Below are 11,336 nucleotides of genomic sequence, written 5' to 3'. Positions count from 1 at the left end.
GCTTAAAGATTAAATGTTAAATAGGCTTTCCATAAATTGGTTACAGCAACATGACTGTTGCTCCTTTCAAGCGGCTTTTGTCTATCTGTTGTAGTTTCAGATCTGTAGTTCATCAGATTTTAAAATAAAAGACATTGTTGTGTAGATAAGGACACAAAGCATCCGTATCAAGAGTAACGTTACTGAAAATGCAGAAACGCTGATCAGTTTTAAAAGCAAACAAATAAAAAAAAGTGGAATCCCAGATAACTAATATGTTTTATTGAATCAATGTGTTATAAGTTCATAAATAACTTAATTAAAAATGTATACAGAATATATAGCAAGTGTTAGATTTTATAGTGGTTTAGTATCTCTGTCAAACAGAATAATTAGCTTCAAACACAGTCTGTCATCATTTATTTACTTAGATGACCTTCTACTTAAAATAGAACAAAATCATGTCCAGTTTCACTTTAACATCACTGAGTATCCCAATTCTATAGAACTAAAATAAATAAAAACATTTTGTCAGCTGCAATTACTTCAGTGTTCTAAAGAGCTAAATGTTTTATAAATAGACTTAAATGTTAAAATAAAATAATGTATAAATAAATAAATAAAATTAAACAACAGATATGCTGTGACAATTGTAATTTGTATGTAAACGTGAAAAGGAGAAATTAGTACACAGTTAGGGTTCATTACAAAACAGCATGCCGTGGCAAAAATACAATAAAGATAAGCATACTTTTGAAAGATTTATATTATATCCACCCTGATACTCACAGCCCACTGCAGCTCAAATACCCCAATATTGCTTTATATAGGTTAGAATCTATCTGGTTTAGAAATGCTTCTGGCATTTAGCTTATAAATCTGCTTTTGCTCCTCTCATCATGTGAGCAAGAATCCCAATCAAAATAATGCAGAGAATTGAGAGAAATATGAGTGCAATGTTTCCATCTCCAGCATCTCCTAGAACTAAAACAGACACATCGGTTAGATTGTTAATATCAAGACTACATTCATTTTAAATTAATTTAGCTTTTTGATTTAATTGTAAATTTACAGGTGCAATTTACAGCTGTCCAAAAAGTTTCACTATACAGGTGCATCTCAATAAATTAGAATGTTGTGAAAAAGTTCATTTATTTCAGTAATTCAACTCAAATTGTGAAACACGTGTGTTAAATAAATTCAATTCACACAAAATAAGTAAGTCTTTGGTTATTTTAATTGTGATGAATTTGACTCACATTTAATAATAATAATAAAAAAAACACCAATTCCCATCTCAACAAATGATAATACTTCATAAGACCAATAAAAAAAAATAAAAAAAGATTTTAGTGAATTGTTGGCCTTATGGAAAGTATGTTCATTTACTGTACAGTATATGTTCTCAATACTTGGTAGGGGCTCCTTTTGCTTTAATTACTGCCTCAATTCAGCATGGCATGGAGGTGATCAGTTTGTGGCACTGCTGAGGTGGTATGGCAGCAGGTTTCTTTGGCAGTGGCCTTCAGCTCATCTGCATCTTTTGGTCTATTGTTTCTCATTTTCCTCTTGACAATAGCCCAGAGATTCTCTAGTCCATGGGGTTCAGGTCTGGTGAGTTTGCTGGCCAGTCAAACACACCAAAACCATGGTCATTTAACCAACTTTTAGTGCTTTTGGCAGTGTGTGCAGGTGCCAAATCCTGCTAGAAAAATGAAATCAACATCTTCAAAAAGCTCAAAGTGGGTACAGTGACTTTGGTTTTCAAAAAACACAATGGACCAACACCAGCAGATGACATTGCACCCCAAATCACCACAGACTGTGTAAACTTAAAATGGACTTCAAGCAACTTGAGCTATGAGCTTTTTGAAGGCTCAGGAAACATTTGCAGGTGTTTTGAGTTGATTAGCTGATTGGCATGTCACCATATTCTAATTGATGAGTTTTTGTTAAATGTGAGCCAAAATCATCACTATTAAAAGAACTAAAGACTTAGACTATACACTATAAACTATAACTTTAATACACGAGTTTCACAATTTGAGTTGAATTACTGAAATAAATGAACTTTTCCATGACATTCTAATTTGAGATGCACCTGTATATAATGAGGACATTTTTGAAAAGTGAGGGAGTTTTGGACCTCACAAGTACAGTTAAACCTTTCAACACACACATACACAAACACACACACACAGTCTAAATTCTATATAGCTATCTAAATTGCTTATCTTATATGCAGCTATATAAATATTATAACCTAACAGTAACCCACACTCTAACCCTACACACAATCCCACATTTAAAGTCTAAATGGGGACACTTTGTAGACTTATGTTGTTGTTGTTATACACAGACTATATGTACTATAGAGAAAACTTTCAGAAAAGATGAATCACTGTCTTGTCAACTAATATTTCAGTATATAGAGTAAAGTTTATGATCATGATTTTTGTTAGTACTACAGCACACCTTGAGTGCACATTAGCACCTTTTCTTGTTTGCTTTTGGTATCCAAAGAAGTGTTTAGACCAGTGGTCACACTTTACAAACAGATACCAAAACCAATTCCTTTTCTTTATGCAATTCACAAATTTCGAGACACCTGAAACTCAGAGTGAAGGTCTTTACCATATATCACAGGTCTCTCAAGTTTCTGGTTCAGGAGGTGGTTCTTTAGTGTAAATGTGACATTAACTGCTGGCTTCTGGACCTCATATCTGCTCCTAACTAAATAAAGTCCATCTTCTGTCTGGTCATGGAGCTCCAGGTGATGAATGAGACCCTGACCATATTCATCCAGCCAAATCACCTCAGGTTTAGGGAATCCCTCGGTCTCAAACTGCACTGTTATTGTGGTGGAGTTCACATGAATGCTCAACCTTGGTTCAGAGTAAAAGGCTGAAGAATACATACACACTGAGACTGGCTGTTCAACAGTTATTCATTTTGCTTCATTATAACATTATAACAAATGACAGTGAGTGTTAACAAATCATGCATACCTCCATAGTCAAGTTTTATTTTGGCTTTTTCTGCCCCATTGATGTTTTTCACTTTACACAAGTACCAACCCACATCCTTCAGTCCAACTCCATCTATCCTGAGAGAGGCATTCCCTTTACCAAGCTCTGAAATATACAATGAGGTCCGGTTGTGGTATTCTGGACTTTGATGGTCTAGCTGGTTCTGTTCATAATAGAATCTGTGCACGACTTGTGAGTCCTCCTGGCGCTGCCACACTATATTCAGGCTGGAGAGGTCAGGGTGTGGTGTAAAATGACAGCCTAGTACAGCTGGATGACCCTTGACTGCAATCAAGTGATCATTTGGTGTGCTTACCATAAAAGATGCTTAAAGGAGAAGATTAAAAGTTTAACATGAAACATATTTGCAATGCAACATTTATAGATGTAATATATTGTATTGTATTATAGATTTTCATCAGCTGTACATGTAAGAGGTAAAAACTTTGATTATCTTACCTGCACTTTTGGCTAAAATGCAAAATAGGAGTGTCTTCTACAAATACAGAGAAAGAGAGAACATGTGGTAGAAGCTCAGTACCCACAATCAAAATAACATAGAGTACTCCAAAACATTGCCCAAACAAGTGCAATAAGCAACAAAACTGAATGGATCTTTTCCAGTTAATATAATATATCAAAGTTCTATCAGTTCCAGTAACTCAACAGGCTTTAGTAACGTCACGGTCATGTGTTGTGTCACATGGTTAAATGTAAACATCGAATGCACTGTCACGTTAATACATCTGAAAATTGCAAAAATGTCAAATGTATCCGTCTCGCAAATTTGCATTAGTTACACGATTGCAATTGTATTCAGTTCTTCCCTCTCTGATTTAGTATATTTGCAGTCATCGTGTTTTAAATAATAAATTATAATAATGGGGGAAAGACTATTAAGAAAAATTAAACAAAGTAGACATTATAAAAAACAATGCTCACAGCCATATGATTTCACTTCATTTCGTACCTCCACAGCCACACACATTTGTATTCGACAAACTCTATGGAAACTGGTTTCCACAGATTATGAAACTCATTCATAACAATTATACGTAAATGCTTAAGGAACCAGAATTTAAAAAAAGAATAATATAAATAATAAAAACTTAGCCTTACCATATCTAACACAGAGCTGTGTATATGGAGAATGAAATAATTACTTCACGTACGTTTGTTAAAGGTCGTTTAAAGACTGTTGTGAAAGCTAAGTGAAAGTAAAAACAACTCGTAAAGAAAGAAATCACCTGGGCGTGACATTCATTTCACCATTAGAGGACATAACGAGCACACCTGACACGCACCCGGAGTGAAAGTGCAGCACGTGGATATCTTTCCTATATTTATTACTTTTTTTTTTTATTCCTGCTGCACGTTACATCGAAACATATTTCCTGAAACAGGTTATCAGCATTTATAAGCCAGTTTACGTTGGCATTTCACGCTTGACCTGTATTATACACACCAAACACCATACTCACTTCGCGTTGCAGCTAAAAACTTGTCCATTCATGGGTCTGAGTCTCAGAGATGTTTCTTTGTGTTGCGCCTGGATCATAAGTGTGGGTAAGGCGAAACATGCTACATGTACATGCTTTTTATGATAGAAGTGGATAGATGTGTGTGTGTGTGTGTGTATGTATATATATATAATTACATAATATAATTATTACAATCACTTACATTAGTAATTTTATAGTCGATACGATTCATCACGTGTTCTTTTTTTAAGAGAGACTGAGCGCTGTTATGTTTCAGTGTCTGTAACCAAGTAAAACTTATAAGCAAATCTATTAGCCTATTACATTTTATTTTTCACGTGGGTTTTACAGCTTTTCCTAAAAATATCAACAGGGATGTTATGTTGTAGTTATTGTGCAACTGTTGTGATGTTTACAGTTAACTCTAAAAAGAAAAATATACACTGTGACATGTTTGAATTAAAAGCCTGCTGTTAATGAACATCTATTAACCGCATAATCACATCTTTCTAGCCCCTTTTAGGGTGAATGTTCCTAAAAGGTGTTTGGTGGCAATCCGAGGTCGTCCAGCTGTACTGGGCTGTGAGTTCACACCTGATCCTGACCTGTCCAGTCTGGTGGTTACCTGGCAACGACAGGAAGACTCACAAGTTGTTCATAGTTACTATTATCAACAGGACCAATTGGACCGACAGAGTCCAGAATACCACAATCGGACCTCATTGTATATTTCTGAGCTTGGTAAAGGAAATGCCTCTCTAAGAATACATCCAGTTGGACTAAAGGATGCAGGCCAGTACCTGTGTCAAGTGAGCAATGCCAAAGGGACAGGAAAAGCACTGATAGAACTGGACTATGGAGGTATGTTATAAGCTTGAAATAAACAGAATATTTTTAAAAAGCTTTTTATATTATTATAACTTGAAATTATTGTAGCTTAATTAATCATATATAGTCTTCCATACAAATATCTGCAGATGGCGCACAAAATAAAGCATCAAAGACAGACAGCTTATTCAGTAGGCTACAGAGTTTTGTAATGCCATGTCACTGCATGATATTTACTACTGTATTTACTCACTCTCTGAATGTGTGTGTGTGTGTGTGTGTGTGTTTCAGCCCTTTATTCAGAGCCCAGGTTTAACATTCATGTGAACTCCACTGCTGTGATTATGCAGTTTGAAACCGAGGGTTTCCCCAAACCTGAGGTGATCTGGCTGGAAGAACACAACCAGAACATCAGCTATCACCTGGAGATCCAAGACCAGACAGAAGATGGACTTTTTTACATAAAAAGCAGCTATGTGGTCCAGAAGCCAGTGGTTAATGTCACATTAACACTAAAAAACCACCTCCTGAACCAGAACCTGCAGAGATTGGTGTTCCTCAGCTATGGTAAAGACCTTCTTTCATCCTGAACTATGGCTACATTTACACGACAATTATGTAGTCAAAAACGGAAACGTTTTTTCCTTGCATTTTTAAAAAGTTTAATGTATACACAAAAACATTTTCAAAATGATTATGCCAGGACAGTAGTAGGCGCTGTGTCCTTGTTAGTAAACAATACCTGTAGGGAAGTGATGATTATATGTTGTATATGATGTGTCTTCGTTGTTGGTTGTAATATTGGTGAAGCAAATCTATAACTTGCTGAAGAAGCGTTGGCAAACTATCGAATGCCAACAACAGTACCAGATACTCCGCCATTGTTGTGTATGTTTGTTCGCACTTGCCTTTAAAATCGACATCTGCTGCGCATGTCTACATACCTAACACATTCTACACACACACAAGACATCACTGTTTTTAAAGATTCATTTATTGGGTGTTTACCTGGAAACAATAACATTGCCATTTTCAAAAATATGCATTTTCAGTCCCAAAATTCTGTTGTCATGTAAACGAACAGACAAAATCCACAATATGTTTACAGTTTTTGGTTGATAAAAGTTCTACTTCTAAGTTGTCAGGAATTTAATATTAAATGGGGTCAGCAATGTAAAATTATAAAAATTTAAAATCCATACACCCTAAAAATATTAGTAGGCTATAACATCCATTGTAATCATGGTTTGCCTATAATCAGGGTGTCCGCAGGGTTTTAAAAAGTATTAAAAAGTGATAAATCAAAATAGTCAAATTTAAGGCCATTAAAAGTGTTAAATGTGGTCTCAGAGGTATTATTTTTTTTCCAAATTAGGTATTATTTTTTCAGACTATCAGGTGTCCTATTCTGATTGAAATTCTATCTGCGTTCGCGTCAGTTCGTTTAAACATGGGCTTTAGCATATCTGGGCAGATAATCAAAGATCTTTCGTCTCCGTCTCAACCTTCTTTTACCGTCTATGGTCTCAACGTATGTTTGATGCTGACGTCATATTCAGTGGTCGTTCAGCATCATCTCAGAACACTGCGCGCTCAACAGAAGTGGCTGGCTTCCGTTTTATTTTAGACTTGCTTCAAGGCATATCTTCAAAGACTGGACAACCATCGTCGTCTTCATGGGCAAATGCAAGTTTTCTAATAGATTTACTGATAGCGCTGTTTCTCACACATGCAAAGAGAGAGAGAGCGAGAGTCTTACCACGCTGAATCGACACGCTATATGTAAACTATTCTTTGTTGTCTTCTCCTGTCAAAATAACGGAGTTCATTTAGAATTATTCATATTCATTTTCGAACAAGCAGAAGACATACCGCTTTCTCTGGTAGTGGGTGGAGCTAATGTGCAAATGGCAATTTCATTGGCTGGCGCTGATTTAGTACCGTCCCTGTTTTGATTTCAGCAAATCAGTTTGACCGAACGCTGACAACGTGATTAATATTCATGAACCCAGCAGCTCATCAATTCATAGTCATGCGCGTAATTTGCAGGGGGGTTAGGGGGGTCATGACCCCCCCAAAAATCAGATCCAACTAATATAACCCCCTCAATATCATCAAACCATTCCAAACCATTCCGATTAAAATAATATTAAATATTCAGAATAAATACTTTTGTTCGTTTTCTTTATTAATTTCATTTGCCAGCAAGAAAGATAGTATCACATTTTAAATAATCTGTAATTTACCCCCCGCACCGACTACTTGGTATTACCCAACCTGCTTTCTCTACCAAGTTTGTTCACTATTTTGCGCAGTCCTGGGATGAATGGGTGGGAAAAGCTGACGGAAAGATGAAAAGGACACTGAAAGGCAGCCAGACAACAATTTTTCATTGTTTGTCGACACCAGCCAAAAAAAGAAAAAAAAAAAAAAAAAGAAAAGAAAATCCTGACCAAACGGAGGTAACGTTACCCCGCTAAATTGGCTGTTAAGTTAGCTGAGCGTTTCTCAAAGTGTGGGGAGTAGATACATGACAAACATGGTTTGTGCCCATCTTTTTAATTACTTTGTTTTGTTTTGAGTGTATGGTCAATAAATAAAGACACATTTAAATGTAAGCCTTACTTAACCTTTTCACACTTAAGTTTAAAAGTTTTTCAAGGCGACCGTTATTGATCTTAGTATCGCTTTATGGTTCCCATGGATACGCGTCATTCATTGCTTGTCAGCGCTGATGACTGATGATCTGCTATTATTTCCTTTTTTTTTCTAATTTCACAAATTTGTTTGCTATAGCAGGATATATCTGATATTCCGATTGTCAAATATGTGCAAGTGGATGTGTTTTGTTGTTCAAACACCTTTATAATGATCGCGTTAATTGAGTTGTATGCGCAACGTATAGTTATCTATCTTATTAAAATAACTTACCTAAAAAAATTACGTAACGTTATATTATAATCATCTCAAATTGAACCGGAGGTGGTAAATTCCTAATAATAATTTATTATAATTATATATATTTATATATTATATTTTTTTTTTTTTTTTTTTGCATGGAGTTTGCAAAGTGACAAAATGAATCAAAGCACAACTAAGGTTAACGTCAGTACACACTTGTATTTTCTCAGTTTCTGAATTTGATGTTATCAGAGGCTAAATTCAAACACAATTATTATTATTTTTTTAATCTACTTATTTCATGCAAAGTGATAATATAATTGCACTTTCATTTTCTCTATTTGAAAGTTTTTAATGCTGTTATTTTTGTTTTTGTTATTATGCTGTTTTGTTGACTGGAGTTGGCTGGCTAGATGTTGGTTTGCCAGTGTCCTGTGAGGTAAAGCCAGAGGGTGCCAGGGACTGTGTAGAACAAATGTCACTGAATTGTAACTTAAGTTGCTGTTTGCTCCAACACAGTCACCCGTTTTTTTTTTTTTTTTTTTGCATAATTAAATTATGCAATTATGCAAATTAGCATGTTACCTTTTACACAAGAAAATTATTCAATAAATAAATTAATTAATATGCCGCAAGTTTAACCCCCCCAATGGTAGACCCAAAGTTACGCCCTTGTTCATAGTGCATTGTATATACATTAGTATGATAGTAGAATTAGTAGTAGTATTATCTTTTAATAATAATTAATTTGATCTATTACTATTTTGTTACAGAAACCCTCAATGACCAAAAATATCTTAAGCATCACCACCAGTTTAAGTTCAGTTAAAATGACAAATATGCATTCATTACGCCTAAAAGTAAATTTTTACGTAAGGGCATTGTGCTAGAAATATTACTATTATTTAGTAAAATGTATGTGATACTGCTACTACTGTTGAAAAAAATTAAAAAACTTTATTTTTTGAAGAAATAAATCACAGTATTTCTTCCATGTTTTAATTTTAATAGCAAATCCCCTTTATTTACCAAAAATAAAATGTTTAAATTTCATAAATTAAAAGACAAATTAAATTTGGGTGAAACTTGTTTACTGTTTTTCATAATTATATAACTTGTAGAAAAACTTTAAATACAATAAGTATAAAGAATGGCATTGGTTTTATTTTTAGTGTTAAAAGTAAAAAGTAAAAAAAATTTTAATTAGCATATTTTTGTGTTTTGCTTTGGTACCGAAATTGGTACAGAGAACCGTGGATTTTCATGGCTATCGATACCGAATATTGAAATTTTGGTACCGTGACAACACTAACAGGAAGCCTCATTGTTCGGTGTGTAAAAAAAACATCAATGTCAACTGGATGGGAGCTAACGCACTTCGGTCGCATATAAAATCCACTAAACATAAAAATGGAATGCGTGCTCGGAGAGAGCAGTTAATTCTACCAATCTCAGCTGTCTGCGCGGCTGCACCTCCACCACCACTGCCGCAAATTCGTGGCGCAGTTTTTGAATCCGCAACAGTTCATAGAATCCGCAACAGTTCATAGAAGATGCCCGTTTGTAATGCATCAACTTTCAATTAATGCCAGCCAGTGTGCTGGAACTATACATTCTCTCCATTGCAAATTTTATGTAGTTTTTTTTATTTTATTTACTAAGTTTTATTTACGAAGTTATTTACTCTAAATCTATTCTTTTTTGTATGTTATATATGTCAAAATCTGTGTAAATAATAGAAAGGTCGCTGATTAACACTTGCAATTCAGTGTCGTGATGGTTTAAAAATAATTTCTGAAGGTAGTAAAAAAGGTATTAAAAAGTAGTAAATTTAACTTAAGGATTGCTGTATATACCCTGATAATGAATGCATGCTTTATAGAATTAGATGTTCAAAGCGCTATATGACTGAATGGAAAACATGTAAAATTACTTAAAAGTAGCTAAATGCAGCTTTTATTATTGTAAATTAAATTCTGAATACAGTTCTCTGCAGGCACAGATTTTACATACTTGTGTGCATTAGGCTATGCTTATAATCATAAGATTAATAGTCCATTGTATGTCAATAGAAAAATATTCTTCTCGGAGGAAAAGAATAACCAGTATGGTTTTTAACCAGTTTTGCTGGTTAATTCATCCTCATACCACATTACAACTGAAACTGAAAAGCAGGCTTATTGGCTTACAATTACAAAAATAGAAGATCATAAAGGAACTTATATCTGTTGCCTTAATCATTTTCTTAAAAAGACAACCACACTTTGAGGAGATGAACTTACTAACTTTTTTTAACCCATTTCTTTTGTAACCAGGACAAAGGCAGTAATAAAAAGAAAAGAAAAAAAAATCATAAAGTTGCATAGTGGTTAGCCCAAGTTTAATTTTCTCAACGAACAGCTAAAAAAGATACCATGTATAATTACTGCTACAGCTAACACGAGGAAGGTGATGCTGGATTGTGATTGGGAAAAAAACCCCATTGGCATCAGGTTACAGTAAATTATTTTTTTTACACAAGTCATACAACTAGATTGGTTTGAAAGCCTAGTTTGTGCAGTAACTGACATTTAGGTTATGTTGTGTCACTAATTTGAATGCAAAGAAAATCAATCAAAAATATAAAAAATGTGTTTTGTTTTTTAGGACTTAATTATATCCATGAAATGTATTGCTGCCTCTGTGTGAATGTTGTTTCCACTCCTGGATACTCAGGACTAGAGAATAATAAAACCATAAACTCACTTGCTACTAAAGGGTGATTTTATCTGTTCAAAACACAAGCTGGTTGTGGGCTGTTTTTGAATATCCTACATGTCTCTGCAGGGTCTTCAGTTTTCTTTTGTAGTTTTCAGGTATTATGATTCTGAAGCTTTATTTCAATTGGAAGTTAAATTTATCTAATCCCAGTTTAACAATAGTTATGGCTTGAGGTAGGATTTATGAAAGCTTTCATGTACAACTTTTATCTAAAAAAATGCATCTTTTTTTTAATTTCAGATGAGGATGGAGATGGAAGCACTGCTATCATTATTCTTTCAATACTGAGTGTCATTCTTTTTGTTGTAATGTTTTTACTATTAAGAAAACAAATAAAGACCTGCCTATGATTATATCA

The 11,336-nt window shown here is 34.4% G+C and overlaps 2 protein-coding genes across 3 annotated transcripts; one reads left to right on the top strand and one right to left on the bottom strand.

The window, feature by feature from the left end:
* Positions 1 to 233: 233 nt before the first annotated feature.
* Positions 234 to 4,270, bottom strand: LOC127970668 (CD276 antigen). Of its 2 annotated transcripts, none has more exons than XM_052573335.1 (5): positions 4,128 to 4,270; positions 3,468 to 3,504; positions 2,988 to 3,335; positions 2,614 to 2,883; positions 234 to 963 (listed from the first exon to the last, which is right to left on the bottom strand). In XM_052573335.1, the coding sequence occupies exons 1-5, from the start codon at positions 4,128 to 4,130 to the stop codon at positions 851 to 853; spliced, it is 771 nt and encodes a 256-aa protein (XP_052429295.1). In that variant the 5' UTR covers positions 4,131 to 4,270; the 3' UTR covers positions 234 to 850. The 2 variants fall into 2 exon arrangements, with proteins under 2 accessions (XP_052429295.1, XP_052429296.1); XM_052573336.1 differs by lacking the exon at positions 234 to 963 and adding an exon at positions 1,220 to 1,684.
* LOC127970666 (CD276 antigen) lies at positions 4,261 to 11,336 on the top strand. Its single transcript, XM_052573334.1, has 4 exons — positions 4,261 to 4,574; positions 5,003 to 5,350; positions 5,609 to 5,884; positions 11,219 to 11,336. Exons 1-4 carry the CDS (start codon positions 4,520 to 4,522, stop codon positions 11,326 to 11,328), a joined length of 789 nt encoding a protein of 262 aa, XP_052429294.1. The 5' UTR covers positions 4,261 to 4,519; the 3' UTR covers positions 11,329 to 11,336.

The sequence above is a fragment of the Carassius gibelio genome, chromosome B13 (genome assembly GCF_023724105.1).
Source record: "Carassius gibelio isolate Cgi1373 ecotype wild population from Czech Republic chromosome B13, carGib1.2-hapl.c, whole genome shotgun sequence".
Classification (NCBI taxonomy): Eukaryota; Metazoa; Chordata; class Actinopteri; order Cypriniformes; family Cyprinidae; genus Carassius; species Carassius gibelio.
This window is presented reverse-complemented; position numbering and strand designations above follow the sequence as displayed.

Coding starts and splice junctions, on each gene's coding strand:
- LOC127970666 (XM_052573334.1), top strand. CDS start 4,520: ATGGGTCTGAGTCTCAGAGATGTTTCTTTGTGTTGCGCCTGGATCATA. Junction 5,351..5,608: donor GATAGAACTGGACTATGGAG/GTATGTTATAAG, acceptor TGTGTGTTTCAG/CCCTTTATTCAGAGCCCAGG. Junction 5,885..11,218: donor ATTGGTGTTCCTCAGCTATG/GTAAAGACCTTC, acceptor TTTTAATTTCAG/ATGAGGATGGAGATGGAAGC.
- LOC127970668 (XM_052573335.1), bottom strand. Junction 3,336..3,467: donor CATTTTAGCCAAAAGTGCAG/GTAAGATAATCA, acceptor TTCTCCTTTAAG/CATCTTTTATGGTAAGCACA. Junction 2,884..2,987: donor AATAAAACTTGACTATGGAG/GTATGCATGATT, acceptor TGTATTCTTCAG/CCTTTTACTCTGAACCAAGG.